At 39.0% G+C, this 16,381-nt stretch overlaps 1 protein-coding gene across 1 annotated transcript; it reads right to left on the bottom strand.

Moving 5' to 3' along the window:
* Nucleotides 1-1,159: 1,159 nt before the first annotated feature.
* On the bottom strand, nucleotides 1,160-14,445 carry LOC311262169 (uncharacterized protein; the record flags this gene model as incomplete). Its single annotated transcript, XM_084361401.1, has 17 exons — nucleotides 1,160-2,175; nucleotides 2,567-4,343; nucleotides 6,390-6,561; nucleotides 6,772-6,873; nucleotides 6,998-7,154; nucleotides 7,318-7,409; nucleotides 8,037-8,099; nucleotides 8,255-8,369; nucleotides 8,532-8,657; nucleotides 8,891-9,000; nucleotides 9,091-9,184; nucleotides 9,297-9,475; nucleotides 9,594-9,814; nucleotides 10,062-10,157; nucleotides 11,743-12,129; nucleotides 13,895-13,969; nucleotides 14,331-14,445. 12 exons carry the CDS (start codon nucleotides 14,443-14,445, stop codon nucleotides 7,392-7,394), a joined length of 1,599 nt encoding a protein of 532 aa, XP_084217527.1. The 3' UTR covers nucleotides 1,160-2,175; nucleotides 2,567-4,343; nucleotides 6,390-6,561; nucleotides 6,772-6,873; nucleotides 6,998-7,154; nucleotides 7,318-7,391.
* Between the last annotated feature and the right edge of the window lie 1,936 nt (nucleotides 14,446-16,381).

The following is a 16,381-nucleotide window of genomic DNA, read 5'->3' as shown; positions in this document are numbered from 1 at the left end:
TTCGGCCGCTGCGCGGCGGCCTTTGACCCCACGGACACCAGACTTGGAATACAAGACCCTCAGATGTCACTGAACAATAATCCAGTGGAAAAAAAACGAAATTCCCAGCTGTTTTCTTAATTGGCTGTTGCTGCTCTGAAAAATCAGGTGCTGTCAGATGTATGGCCCTCTACACCCTCTCATGCAGCTGGCTGCTTTGGAGAAACTTTTGTTCTAAAAGTCGTGCAGGTCTGAATTGTTAATATGTGGTTTGGCGGCCCGGGATGACCGCGTAGACGTCCGTTCGGTGCTGATTGGACCAACGCTTCTCGAGAGGCGGGGCTTTAGACAGACGCTTTCTGCGGCCTTCTGGAGGCCGCGTTTCCATGGAGATAGACCGAATCGCTCGAAACTTGGCCTGTCGAGTGGTGACAAGGCTTGGATGAATCCCCCTGAGACCCAACTCTGTGGGCCAATCAGAAAGCCAAGTAGCCTCACGGGGGTCCGATTGCAACAGGACCAAAAGTTTATGATAAGAGGCCGTCTCACGAGCAACATACTGAAATTTCAGGGTCCTATCTCAAAGCGTTTGTGAGATATTAAAAAGGAGCAGTCGTAGAGGTCAAATACCAAGAAAACGGTGACCTTCGACACTTGTGAAGGTCACACGGGCCTGAATCTGCACATAGTGGGTGGCCCTAGCCCCCTGATACACTTATTAAAAATTCAGCCTGATAGGCCAAAGCATCTGTAAGCTATTAAAGAATTGCTGTTGAAACATTTCTCCTTTAATATGAGGTCAGAGAAAGGAGCATTATTTTTGACCCTTCTGAATGTCACAGAGCTCTGAATTTTTGCACACACACTCTACTAGACATTCTGGAACAAATATTAAAAGCTCTCTGACCCTTGAATTCATAATAATGTTTTTCAGATAAAAAATAAAATTTCACTCATTGAATTAAAAATTACATTAAATGTGATGTGGACCAGAAAGATGCTGGTGAAAATTATGAAAAAAGAAAAAAACAAGTCAAAATTCAAGCCAACTTTCACTTTTATTGTTGAATTTTAACAATATAGCACCATTTCATTCAATGTTGAAAACAAAAAAGATGTAAAGACATTTTAGTTACTAAGAAAATATCCTTGTTATAAAACAATTATCACCAAATAGAAGTCTTAAGTCAGTGTATCTTTATTTCAGCAAATCATGAAACTGGTACAGCTCTTGTCAAGTTGTCTGTGTCCAGGGATCTTAAAGACTTCCAGCATGTACAGTATTTGCTTATCTATAACACAGAACATAGTGTAACAGAATATATGACATTCAAAGAATGAGCTCTTTGCACAGATTGTTAGTCTTTGGTCAAAACATCTTCCATGCCTAGTGGCCACTAGCATCTGCAGCCTTGACATCACTGTGCCTATAACAGTCACAGTTGAGCCTCGCTGAACTAGGTCAAAAGTCATAGGCTTCCTGTTAAAGCTGATCAACAAATCAACAATCATACAACACAAATCACACATATTTCTAAATATTCCTACAGTTCTACAACAAAGATGTAACACATTTAAAAAAAAAAGTATAGCAACAAATAGTAAAAATCTGAAAATCACAGTTGTACTGCAAGTTAGAAATGGGACAAACCGTTTACTCTGCTCCAAATACTTTACAATATCACAACATTATTCTGTCTGTTTACATTACAATGACTCATTTGTCACTTCAGCCTGTAAACACCAATGTCTCACATCCAACATAGCATGTGCATATATAGTGTAGATATGGACAAACAAATACAGTAATTACATTATCTATGACATCATTTGATTATTAATACTGAAGCATCCCTGTTAGAGTCGCATGTGTTACTGTTGGAGATGGAGCTAGTTTCAATTACTTTACATACAGTAGCCTGTTTAGTCTGGTGGTACCCAACATAGGTCAGGCCCCTCCAAAGGGTCATCAAATAAATAGTCATTAATCTTCTACTTCCTCTGACTCGGGGCTAGTGTAGCCATTGTCATCCCACTCCTCAATATCCTCCTGTGTGTGAAGTAAAACTGGTTTCATGGCAGCTATACCACTGTACACATTCACAGCCTCTTTGTGTTGCCCTTTGAGTGCTTGCAACCTCCGGTTGAGGACACTATTGAGACCATGTGTTACATCCGCTGTTAGATCACCAAAATCTGTAGAGGAAGTGAGTGGAAAAACATAAAGATGACATATTACATAGTAGCAAGGCTCACTGTCAGAGAAAACATGGTAATTGCAACTGTTGTTACATTCTAAAATGGCGCATATGCAAAAACACAACAAACTGGTAATTGCATCTTAAACTGAACGATGTTAGCAATAAAAGTGGTACTTAAAACTGTTTTAGATTAATGTTTGATACAGTGCTTGACAATTACTCAATTGACTGAAATTAATCAATTATAATCTGATAATGAAACAGTATTGCCAGAACAGAATGTTTTAGAAAGAACAATTTGACTTCAGCCTCTGCACTTAAACACAGTTTTATTTTAATCGTAAGAAATGCAATGTGTAGAGTGGAGGAAAAGATCTCATACATACTGCAGGTTTTGATGCTCTCTAAAGTTTGTCCTCTGAGTGTCTCAACCTCTTGCACTTCCTTCAGAAGGTACTTGATGTGCTGAGACATTTCTTTCACCAGTATGCTCTGCTCCTCCTCCAAGCGTTTCAGCAGCATTACCTGGTCAAAGACAGACCTCTTCAACCTGAAGGCGTTGCCTTTAGGTAGAGAAAAGGAAAGTAGTAAGCCAAGGAGTAATTATTAATATAAATGTAACAGAATGACAATTGTTTCCGACATAACTAGATATCTTTGGTTCCCTCGAAAGTAAAAAATTTAATCATTACCCAGTGACAATATAATTAGGACGGAGATAGTGAAATTTTGATGGTAATGCAAGCATCTAATTTGTGATTACTACATCAGAATAACAATGCAGATCTCGACACTCCATTTCTGCCCTACAATTTGTATTGTGATTTGGTTTTTATAAAAAATATCGGTCGCACTTTATTTTACAGTACATTAGTAAGACGTAACAGCACCATATAGCCTACCCAAATTATGCTGTAATCAGAAACCGCATATAAATTCTTATTACTTACAATATAGGCTACTATACTGACACTATTATACCAAATTATACTGTGATTACAAACCAAATCAGAGATCCTAATACACTATTAGACACCATTTCACAAGATCTTTGTCTAATTACAAATCACACACAATGCCATATTAGATATTAGACGCTATTCTACCCTCACTACCAAATAATGCATTTAATGCTACCAACATCAGCCTATAGCTTAAATAGACGAATGTACTGCCATATTATATCAGACATGGCCTTTATAATAGGCTATTCGGACAAAACGCACAGAGTTCTGAGGAAAATACATTTATTTGAACTTTATTTAACATAGTTTCACTTTCTTAGAGTCATTTAGATCATTAGAAGAAAACAGCACCTTAACTAAAGTCAAACCACATCGGTTAACATCTGGTCGCTACTACACACGTCCCTGGTAACCTGGATGTTCTCCGGAGTCTTGTGGAGTTTGTAGGTGGCTCCCTCGACGCTCTACTCCCATAGTTAAGACATCAGACCATTTAAAGCCATGTCACTATCCAACCCCAGTAACATTAGACATTGCATCTTTATTTCCCATTGTTAGACCCTTGTTAGAGTCTTATTAGACTTACTTAGAGGATAATTAGTGGCACATTACAACAGAACTGCACTGTAAAATTAAGTGGTCCTCCTCACTGTTAGACCCTTGTTAGAGTCTTATTAGACTTACTTAGAGGATTATTAGTGGCACATTACAACAGAACTGCACTGTAAAATAAAGTGGTCCTCCTCACTGTTAGACCCTTGTTAGAGTCTTATTAGACTTACTTAGAGGATTATTAGTGGCACATTACAACAGAACTGCACTGTAAAATAAAGTGGTCCTCCTCACTGTTAGACACTTATTAGTCTTATTAGACTTACTTAGAGGATAATAGTGGCACATTACAACAGAACTGCACTGTAAAATAAAGTGGTCCTCCTCACTGTTAAGACACTTATTAGACTTTCGTTGAGGGTCGCTTTTCAGACCCTTGTGGATGGCCTCCAGTGCTCCAGAGCCCTGCCAGCATAGGGCTAAAGGGCGCTGTGCGGCTCACGATGCGTCACCGTGGCCCTCTCTTCACACAGGGGCCTCTGCAGCTGTTCGTAGCCGAGCTCCAGCTCAAACACACGCTGATGGTCGCTCTCTGGAATCCTTCTCTGGAGGTTTGCTGAAGCTTCCAGAAAAACAACGTTATCTCCTAAATTAAGGAACAGATGTCAGTCAAATAACTGAACTGCCCAGTGACGTTCACTGAACAGCTAACCAGTGTAGCATCCCCAGCTGAATGATGGCCAGAATCTCTAACTGATGGTCCAAAGTGTTTAATGCAGGAACCTTGTACACTTGAGCTATGAAAAAAGTATTAAAAAAAAATAAAGGTAGGCCTAATCATCTTCCTTCATGCCTTTTTTGCATCATAAATTCACTCCAAATAATATTATGTATTTTTGTATTTAGCTGCTTCAATCACTGTTACATTCACGGAAAAATCACATTTTAATCTGCTTTAACTTAAATGAAAACCTCTATTAGAGGGCTGTAATACAAACCACACAAAATGTGTTTCTTTATATTAATAAACAGAGAAATGAAACGACCAGCCTCATCTCTGTTCTTCTGACCCAACAGGATAGCTGAGCTAATGCTAATTAGCGTCCCCGCTTGCTCAAACAAGCTATATCAAACTGTACACAACCATAAAAGTTACCGCGATCTGAACTAAACATTAAACATATTATGAAACGATATGACAACAAACCTTGTGCCCTTCATCAGCCAGGTGCTAAGTAAACAAAATGATTGTTTTCATCACTTTCAGCAAACACCGTGCAGGTGCACTTCCAACACGCAGACACTATCCACAACAACACCGGATGTTTTCGGTTCACAGCGAGACACTTTCAAAATAAAAGTCCCGCATTTAGCGTCTAATATACAGGTAATCAATGAAATAATAACCCGGCTGCAAACAATATCAGTAAACTAAATGAAAACAACATGTTCTTAGAAACAAGTGTGTTTTGTCCGACTATTATAAAGGCCATGTCTGATATAATATGGCAGTACATTCGTCTAATTAAGCTGTGGCTGATGTTGGTAGCATTAAATGCATTATTTGGTAGTGAGGGTAGAATAGCGTCTAATATCTAATATGGCATTGTGTGTGATTTGTAATTAGACAAAGATCTTGTGAAATGGTGTCTAATAGTGTATTAGGATCTCCGATTTGGTTTGTAATCACAGTATAATTTGGTATAATAGTGTCTCAGTATAGTAGCCTATATTGTAAGTAAAAAGGCTTTATATGCGGTTTCTGATTACAGCATAATTTGGGTAGGCTATATGGTGTCTAATAACAGTTTAACTTTTCTCGTTTACTGTCTTATTAACATTACATTATTTCTACTTGTCTAATTTGATACAAAGTACGGCTTGTTACGTCTTATTAGCTATTGTTTTTGTCTAATTTGATACAAAGTACGGCTTGTTACTTCTTATTAGCATATTGTTTTTGTCTAATTTGATACAAAGTATGGCTTGTTACTTCTCATTAGCATATTGTTTTTGTCTAATTCGATACATGGCTTGTTACTTCTTATTAGCATACTGTTTTTGTCTAATTTGATACAAAGTACGGCTTGTTACGTCTTATTAGCATATTGTTTTTGTCTAATTCGATACAAAGTATGGCTTGTTACTTCTTATTAGCATATTGTTTTTGTCTAATTTGATACAAAGTACGGCTTGTTACGTCTTATTAGCATATTGTTTTTGTCTAATTTGATACAAAGTACGGCCTGTTACGTCTTATTAACGTACTGTAAAATAAAGTGCGACCAAAATATCAAGTCGGTGTGTCTGTGTGTTATTTTGGAAAATGTGGTGTTATCTGGAAGACCAACAGAAGCCATTTTGGGTATTTAGCTAAATGTTTATGTGTGTTTTTGTCTGTGTGTTTACGTAATTTGACACTGCGATTAAGTCTGACCTGTGCACGATAAAATCACAAACTTTACAGGTGTATAGGTCACATCAAAATGGAGGTCAAGTTTGGAAATCATTCTGATTCAAGCAAGGGGCCAGAGATATAGGGGTTGGAAGATTTGCCCCTCCCCAACACATTGACACCGAGATAAAATCTGAACCGTGCAAGATAAAGTCACAAAACTTGCACGTGTGGAGTTCACATCAAAAATAGGCATAGACTATAGACATAGACTAAAAGATTTAGGAATTATCATACCTTCATGTTGTCCTTCCCATGGCAGGATGTAGCCATCTGTCAGACTGCACGCCAACTCCACATCAATCTGACTTTCTTCCACTAAGGTGTTGTACTCCAAGACCTTTTTCGTGAAGCTTCTTCTTCAGCTCTGTCATTTTCTTTCGCTTCCTTTGTCGTGTATGATTGCTATCTGCAAAGTCAAATGAAAAGAAAACCATGCCAGAACTTTTTTGTTGTTACAGAAGTGTGCATACATACGTGCACATACATGCACACCTCCACAACATCTATCTACAAAAAGAACCACAATCAAAATAAGTCCTGTGACTTTTGTGTTATCCTTGATATTATTTTAATTGTGCTTTTAAATTTAAATTACATGTTAGGTCTGATAACTAACCATGCAGACGATATAGATCTTGCTTCTTGCGCAAAAGGGTTACAGTGATGTTCTCAATATCGGCCCTCAGGTCTTCAGTACATCCCGGAGTGTAGACTCTCTCTAAATAGGACAACAACAAAAAATTGAGGTGATGTAATCAGTAACAGTCTCATTTGTAGCCACCTTATATTTTGTATATAAAAATCATTAACATGAAAAGACATCAAAGTATTCCATGTTTTACCTGTGGCTGCCCATTTTCTGACATCACACACCCACTGCTGAATGGTCTCCTGATCAATATGGTGTTCGTTTGTGATGTTGCTGAGGGTGGCAGCTTCCACCTTTGCCCTGTCTGTGATCTTTTGAAGAGGATGCAGAAACCACCAGTTTCAGCGAAGCTTTTGGTACAAGAGCTTCATCAGAATAAGTGAAAAAGTATAGACTCCCAAGAGGTTTGGATATTCAGAAAAAAACTATTGTGAGGTTACAATCTGTTAAAAGTACAGGCATTAACCATAAACATGTAGTGTCAGATGAGAAGACAAATGTAATTTCCCTTACTTTGACATATCTGTGGGCTAGTGCTTGATGAAGGCTGACTGACTTCCTTCGATTCCAACCCATGGCCTGTTGAGTCAACATGTTGACTCTTCCTAGTTAAAACAAAAATGCATCCGCAAGCAAAAAAGTAAGAATTTACATAAAAATAAAAATACTAAGTGATAAACCTGACAGACATGACTAAACACATTTGTTTAAAGTGTGCTGAACTACTGAAATATGTATTGTGTTGTACTGTGTGTTATGTCATAATATATTTTTATGTAATATGTTATTATATATTACATCTACATTGTTGTTTGTATGTCTACTCACCATGTTTATGTTTTATATTACTGTTTCTGTTGTGTTGTTTTGTTCTTGTCACTCTGTTTCCCCAATAAAAATAAAAAGTGTGCTGTACTAGTAATTACAGTAAAGGAATACAATGACAACTTCTATAGGGAGGGAACAATGAAACAGTTTTTAAAATCATCTGTAAAAAAAAAAAAAAAAAAAAACACTATTCAGGATGCCTTATCAATGAGTGTGTTGGAAGTGTAATACTAACCTGCCTTTGTCATGTATTTAGTGACAAGAGCTGCCCGAGAGAGAAAGCTGTTTACCCATAAAGCAAATATATCAATTAATATTTAGTCTCTTTTACATAAAAAAAAAACATCTTCCATTCTATTTATACTCGTTCAATCCATACAGTTACAAAAGTAACAACGACATACTTGCTCCACTTCTTCTCCCACTGTATTTCCTGCTCCATCCTGGCTTCTGCCACCCCATTTCACCTGCAGGACAGTATGGAAAGTTTTATATAACATTGCTTTGATAGATGAAAAATAAAGTCATAAATAGTCTCTGACATCTCACGTAACAGAAGCTTTTCATTTCGATGGTGGGAAAAACTCCCCGCACAAGCAGCTGAAAAATTAAAGTCATGTACCTCGCATTCTGCTGTATGGGCTTTAGCGTGCATAACGCTAAGAAATGGTCTCATTTCTGTCAGGGGCAGAAGCTCCGGTAGCCCCTCCGCTACTTTGTTGAGGTAGGGCCAGTACCTAAAAAGAAGGAGTTGCATCTTATGATTGTTACATTGTTATGATTGTTAAGAACTTTTTTTTAAAATTGACTTGACAACAATATCAACCTAAAATCAATCATCACATCAGTGAAAAGATGAGGTACTGGCAATGGATTTGCAATAAGACAAAGATGATTACCTGCATGTAACATCCATACAGAAGAATGTTACATTTGCCTTCTTTGCCATCTCTCTTTGGAGGAACATTGGATAGGCAAATATCTCTCCACGGAAATGGTTGAGTCCTCGCAAGAGAAACCCATGCCTGTATTAAACAGAAGAAAAACTAGTGGTTAATAAACTGACCCAGCAAAGCCTGGCTCAAGCACATAGCATCCATATCATCTGGGTGCCTAGACCAAAATAAATCTTGCTGTTCAAAAGGATGGATAAATACCACTCCTAAATCAAAAGTGTGTATGGCTTACAATTCTAAGACTTTATCCTGACCTTGCACACATGCACGCACACACACAGACATAGACACACAACACATACCTGCAAACTGCAACTTGAATGCCCTCCTCGTCTATTTTGGCACCAGACTTTTTGGCCATTTCTCTGCCAGCAGTGAACTTGGCAGTGCCACAAACAGCACTGTCATTTGTCTATGAAGTAACACAAACATTTACACACACATTTTGATATAAGATACAGTAACTGTATGCAACAATCATAATAAACCAAAAGTTTCTTACACTTCTCATGTTGCCCCTGACAAGGTCCACGAATGAGGCAACTTCCTCGTCCTTGGCCAGGAACAACCCTTCATATAGGGGTGGCTCTTCAGTCCTGTCCATGTTCAGTTAACATGAAAGTAAATAATAGAAATCAATTAGCAGTACTCTCTTTATTATTTTCCCAGACAATCCTAAAATAAAACAGGTGTAATATCTGTACCTACCCTTTCGACTTTGAAAAGCGATAATGTTTTCTGTTTCCATCACAACTTACAGCCAACATGTCTGGAGAACATGCCGGACAATCAAAATGATGGACCTGGCACATGTCCTCTTCTTTATACTTGCAGAATGCAAATTCAAAGAAACTGCGCTGAAATGTATCTGCACAGCTACTGCCTGTCTGTATATTAAAAAGAATATTTTATTAGTATTTTTGAAAGAAATGCTGACAATCAACTATTTGGTATAAAGTGATGTGACATTTCTTGTGTGTTTCAGTTTTATTCAAGCAGACTTACCCTTCCAGCTTGAACAGATCTGTGCTCCAACATTTTAAGAAAGGCCTGCCTAGACATGGCTGGTGCTGTCAACTTCATACGCGCAAACGTACTGAACACATCAAATTTGTACACAGTCTGGCAGCTGCTGGTAGCTGGCCAGTACCGATATCTAAGGAGATCTTTCATGTCAGGGGTCCATTCTGTGGAGGATTTCTGGGGCAGGCAGACATCATATTTTCCTGTGAACAAGAAGACAGTAGAAAGTAAAGACTTGAGATATTTCAGTAATCAAATTACACATGATCATATTGTATTTTTTACAGAGATCTACATACGATATACTGGATATTTAACATGGCGTTTGGAAGTTGCCAGGTGAAAAAAAAAATTACCAGGTGATCAAAAAGGTTTACATTGCTCACAGTGGTTAAATTCTGTCACACAATACTTAACTTGCACAAAAGTAGAGCTTCCAGAACAACATACCATTGATGGTGACCACAGAAATATGCTTCCCTGGAATGACTGTGAGGTCTTGGGAGCATTCACAGATGGCTTGAGTAGACACAGGCAGCTGGCATACTGCAATACAGGGGGAACAGTTATTGGCCGCGTTTCCCAGATTTGATCGTTCTTAAGGACTTAAGAAGGCTCTTAAGAAGGGTTCGGCTAAGAAGGAGCGCTAAGATACGGGTGTTTCCCAGATGCGTTCTTAACTGCCTTCTTAGGAGAACCTTAAGATCAAGCCAAAGAAGCTTCTTAAGAAGCTCTTATTGGGAGCTGTCCACCGCGGTGCTGCTGAAACTGAATCAATCGATGCCAGGCAAATCGATCACCCATCACTTTATCAGCGCATAAGTCACACACAGCGCTCCGTGGTCCCCCTACAGGTGCAATTAGGCTACGCATGTATCGTGTGTGTGTGTGTGTGTGTGTGTGTGGGTGTGTGGGGGTGTGGGGGTGTTGATGGCCGCGTAGTGCTTTCTACCGATCCAGCACGGATCCACCAGGGAGGGATTGTGGATTGGAATGAGGGTGCCATCCACCACACCGATCACCCGGGGGGTCCCAGCCACTGCGTGGAACCCTTGGTGGACCTGGCGGACCTCGTCCAGTGTGGTGGGCAGCTTTATGTGGGTCCGGGCATGGCGCAGGAGAATCGGTGTCACAGCTGCCACACTCCGTGACACCGATGCCTTGCTGAGGCCGGTGCCATCCCCGACCACCTCCAGGAAGCTCCCCACTGCGTAAAAACGCAGCGCAGCCAGGAGCTGCACCTCCGGGCTGAGGCCAAAATTGCAGCGGGTTGCTCTCTGGATGTGTGGAGACACCAGAGTGATCAGCCGTTGGATCTCCACACGGGGCAGCCGGTACTTTGCTTGACAGCACGTCCGGTGCGGAGAAGTGTTGACGCACGTATGCATTAATGTAAACCGTCTGGCTTCGCGCACGGCGACGCTGTTGGTTCGCAGCGAGAATGTGCTGTATTGCAACCATGGTTTCTCACACGCGCGGACTTTGGCAACGCATATATAGCCTATAGAATAGCAGGTGAAGCCTCTCTGGATGAGGTTCAGCTGAGTTTAATTACATCTGTTTCCTTGATATCTGTGAAATGCCACAGGGTTGTTTTTTTAATGTGTAGTACTATAAACTCATATATGCAGATGTGTGTGGAAAACTTAAACGTGTAATTCAATAAAAAGTTGTTTTTTTTTCATCTACTATTAGCCTATGTTTCTTGCGCCAGTTCAACATTGAGCATTGTTTTATTATTCCGAAAAGTGGAGGATATAAATTTCCCTGACGCGGCTTGATCACTGAGCATTTGGTCGCTAAGAAGGCTGTTAAGAGTGGGTCAGCTCGATCTTACATTTCCTTCTTAGTGAAAGATCTTCTTAAGCTAAGAGCGACTCTAGGAAACACATCCTTCTTTCACAGCGTTCTTAAGAGCGCTCCTAAGAAGATCTTAGCACTTAAGAGTTTAACAGTTTTTCCTTAAATGCATTTCCTAAAACACTGAACTCATTCTAAAATAGGGCATAAAACCCCACAATATTAACACATATTGGCCACAGCTCTCTTCCAGCTATTCCAAATGTGCATCGATACACAATATTTGAGGAATTTCAGTATAACTGGACATGTATTGTTCATGTTTACATACATTGTTCACAAAACTGAGGTTGGCCATTGTCACCCATCACCACAGCTGTTGTTGGGGGAATGGGCTCAAAAAACCCATGGATTAATGCTTCTCTGTCATGGAAGACATTCCTCTTGTGGGCCTCCACATCACATTCTGCACAAAGGAACTCCATGTCCAGTGGCACACAGTCCAGGCACCTCACAACAGCTTCACAAAGAGAGCATCTGTGGCACTTCTGGTTGATTATTCTCTCAGCGGAGAGTTTTGAATCCAAAAGTGTTGTCCTTGTTATTTTCATTTTTGCGTTTGTGAGAAGCTGCCTCTGTGTCCAGGCAGAAACCTCATTTGTTTTTTCTGGAATCGGTACTGCTGCAAGAGTGTCCCTCAACTCTTGAAGACGTGTTTCTAAAAAAAAAAAAAAGCTGAGGCCACACTAAAACTTAAGGCATGGACATTAATGGATATTAAGCAGAGGTGGGAATTGTGGAGTCATCAAGTCATCTATATCCCATGTATTTGTTTTGCTCAGTCACTGAACCAGGTGCATTGCATTCACTAATTAGCTCACCTTCCTGGCTGAAGAGCTGTGCTGATTGGACTCAGCTGGTTTAGTTCATGAACAGAACAAATACATGGCATGGAGATGACTTGATGACTCCACAATTCCCACCTCTGATATTAAGGAAGTATATTGAAAACACTTTTGAGTCGAAAACAAATACAAGGTCTGAGCAAAAAGTTGCAGCATTGCTTCTGTTTTAAATGAATGGCACACACCACAATAATTCAGCATAATTGTTGCTGTGGGCAACGTGTTTGTGATGATGAGAGCAACAACGTTTTGCATACTTACTCACAAGGGCTAGGGCCTAAACCTGCTAAATGCCCATTATTGTACTGTGCACCATTCGTCACAACAGGAACAGCCCCAGAACTTTTTCCTCACACCTCATTTGCTGAATAGTAAAAGCAACATGATGTAACTCATTAACAATATTAGAGAGTAATGCCTCTACCAAACATACATTAAAGCAGAAGTAAGCGGAATATTTGTGTTAATATAAGTCTTAAATAGTTATATCTTCCGACAGCAATCACTTATATAGAGTGTTTGATCTGAAACACGGGTCTGTCACAGTCACTCTGCTCTGCTGTAAGCCGAGGAGAAAACTTTCCTTGTATTAGGGCTTTGACATTTGCCCAAAAAATCATATTCGAACTTCGTTTGTTTATTAATATTAATATTCGAATATATTCGAATATTTATTGATAATATTTTGATCATTAAATGCCTCCAGTAAGACCTATATTAGTATCAAAAGAAAGTCGTTTTTCTGTTGTTCTATGTTCTGTCCACCAGAGGGCAGTGTATCAATCAATAGACAGAAAAGTGTTGACAGGTGGGCTCTCAAGTTGCTGGTCGTGGAGTGGTCGATAAGTTTAGTCTTACATATTTTACAAATAACTTTGTCCTTTCTCATTATTTTTCCTTGTTTCAGGAAACCAAAGAAGCGCCACACATTACTCCTTAAATTTTCCGGCGTGTATAGTTCTCCTTCCGCACTCGCAGCCTTTTGCTCCGCCATTGTTTTTCTGTGAAAGAGTGTAAACAGGCGTCAGGCGCTAACGACGTGATAACGTCATCAGTACAGAAGCCCCAGGTGATCAATGCTCATGAGCTCGCGTTTCACAAAACAGGCTGAAAAAAGCCTCGAATCTGGATTGAAAACTACGTTTTCAGGCAAACACATTTACCAAAAATAATGCTTATTATAGGTTCGAATATTTAGAAGCTGCCCGATATTCGTTCGAATATCTTTTTTTTTTTAATATTCGAATTATATTCGAATACCGAAGTTCGATGTCAAAGCCCTACCTTGTATCCTACAACCTTTATCCAATGAGGAGAGAGAACGGCATAAAGGGGCGGTCCTCTCTGTGTGTGCAGCCAAGGGATGCGCGTGAATGTGGTGACGTAGGGACGAGGGCGGGGACTGCTAACTCCATCAGCTGACAAGAAGTTAGCCAAAACGACCAGATCGCTTACTTCTGCTTTAACTCAATAGATACAATTTAACACGTAATAATGAGTAACTATATGAGTAAATAAATAGAGGAAATGGGAAAAAATGTACTGACCGTGAACTACTGTAACAATCAATGCACTCACCAAGGCTTGTCAACTCCTGATCTTCCATCTGGAGGCTTTCCTCAGGAACAGGGTGCCTTCCTCTGGCTTGTGCAGCTGCAGAGACAGTAACATTTGCTTAACTCTACAATCAATCTAAAAGTACACAGTAATTTTAATATGAAAATGTTCCATAACGACTGAAGGCAAGGAAACTAAGAAAAAAATGTCCACATTATTACTAATACAATTTATATTTGTCACACAATATTATCCAGAGCAGGGTACATAAAACACAAGCAAGGATTATCAGTCACAGGTTCTTAATATCTCAAATTCTTTCGTGTGATGTATGTTTCACACACATTGCAACAGTGGTATCTTTAACTTACATCCAGTTATACTAGTACTCTACAAAATAACAACTTAATGAATTAAAACTTTTCGTAAAATACGGTATAGTAATCCAAGAACAAACCTGATTGTGTTGGCCGACGTTTCCCACGTCTGCGTTTGACAGCTGAATTGGGGAAGGATCTCTTCCTGCTTTTATTCCTTTTTGTTTGAGGAACAGCAGGGTTTTCTTTGGCCATGGCTTCCTATATGTTTGCAGCAGTGGCGGCTGCTGGTCTTTCAAGGAGGGGAAGCTCTTTTTTTTTTTTTTTTTTTTTTTTCATTTTCCGGTTGACAACATTCATATTAGGCTCGTTCGAGATGAGCCAGGCCTGCGCAGAATCGATCACCGACGACCACCGCACAATGCATGCCGGTTAGATTTGTGTCCGACTTGATCCCGACTTGCTCTGACGTCATTGACGCGCCTGCAACGATAACCTCGCGAGATCAAGGCGGCCGCAGTCTTTAGAGCCAGGCGCCGCAGTTTTTTTTTTGTTTTTTTTATTGCTTTATTGTAAGCGTAACATAAATAACTAAGCACATAACATAGCATATGTTAACATTATGTATTATACAGAGAGATAAAGGTGGACAAAGCAGACAGGGGGATAATGTAAAGGAAACAAAAATAACAATGACAATACAAATAATGACATTACATATAAAAATTTAATAAATAAATAAATACAAATAGACATTGCCAGATTTGGAAGAATCCATTTACCTAGTAAAAAGTTCTTAAAGAGGGGCTATGTTAAATCTTTCAAAAATACAGTTCGTTTTCATAGCTTTTTTATTTTTAATGTCTTTTATTGTAGTTGCATATTGGAGAATTTCTTGTGTGAAATGATCCAGGCTGGGTTTTGATTCTGTCCATTTTTTTTTGTGGATATGAAATTTGGCCATAAGTACTACCAGTTGTATAAAGAATGTTGTGTCTTTGTCCAACTTGTTGTTTTCAAAAAAAGTAAAAATGTCCTTTTCTTGTAGAGTGATCACTTGTCCAGTTATTCTTCTTATGAAGTGTTGAATGTCAATCCAGAATGTTTGAGAGTACATGCATTTATAGAAAAGGTGCTGTATTGTTTCGATTTCTTGTCCACAAAAAACACAAAAAAAATCCATATCAATTTTGAATCTTTCCAGAGTCTTTTTTGCTGGATAAAAATTATGCATTATTCTGAAAGACACTTCTTTTACTTTGTTACCAATACAGAACCTTTCACCCACCAGCCAAGCTTTGCTCCAGTTTATGTTATCATAAAAAGAGTTCCAGTAGAACTGTCCTGCTGGCAAAGTTATAGTTTGTAAGCAATTTCTAATACATTTATTGGAGCATTGTTTCTTTGAAATATCTATCATATCAATGAAAATGGTACTGTTAACTAAGACCTCGTTGGAGACTGTTGAGCCTCTGAGGAGGTGCAGTATGCCCCTTGGTATAGCATCAAAAATAATAGCATATTCTCTTGGTGATACTGGTAACTGGAACTTAGAGAGAAATTCATCATAACGCAGCAAGTGTCCTTCATTATTAAGAAGTTGACTTACTAAAATAATACCATGGTCAAACCATTTTTGATAAAACAGAGACTTGTTTTTGTACAGAATGCTCTCATTATTCCAGATATACAGGTTGGTTGGTGAAAAGTTATGTTTATATATCAGTTTCCAGGCAAGTAAAGCTTGTTTGTGAAAGTTAGATAGTTTGATAGGTAACTTTTCAATCTTATAATTGCATTTCAGTAAGAATTTGATTCCACCAACATCATTAAATACATGTTTAGGTAAGGTGCTCCAGATGTTGTCATTCTCTTTGATCATATTTAATAACCATTTCACTTTAAAGCTATTGTTCAATGTTTCGAAACTCAGCACCTCCATTCCTCCTCTACTCTTGGGGTTGCACATAATTCCTCTCTTTAAATAGTGACACTTATTTTTCCAAATAAAGTTAAACAAGATTTTATCAAGGTTTTTACAGACTGCAGGAGGCATTGCTAAAGCTAAAGATACATAGACCGACCTTGATATACCTTCAGCCTTAGAGAGAAGAACTCTCCCATTAAGTGTGAGGTCCCTCATCAGCCACATATTGAACCTTTTGCTTACTTGTTGCGTTATTGCACCATA

Source organism: Pagrus pagrus (assembly GCF_965226575.1).
Source record: "Pagrus pagrus genome assembly, chromosome: 9".
NCBI lineage: Eukaryota > Metazoa > Chordata > Actinopteri > Spariformes > Sparidae > Pagrus > Pagrus pagrus.
This window is presented reverse-complemented; position numbering and strand designations above follow the sequence as displayed.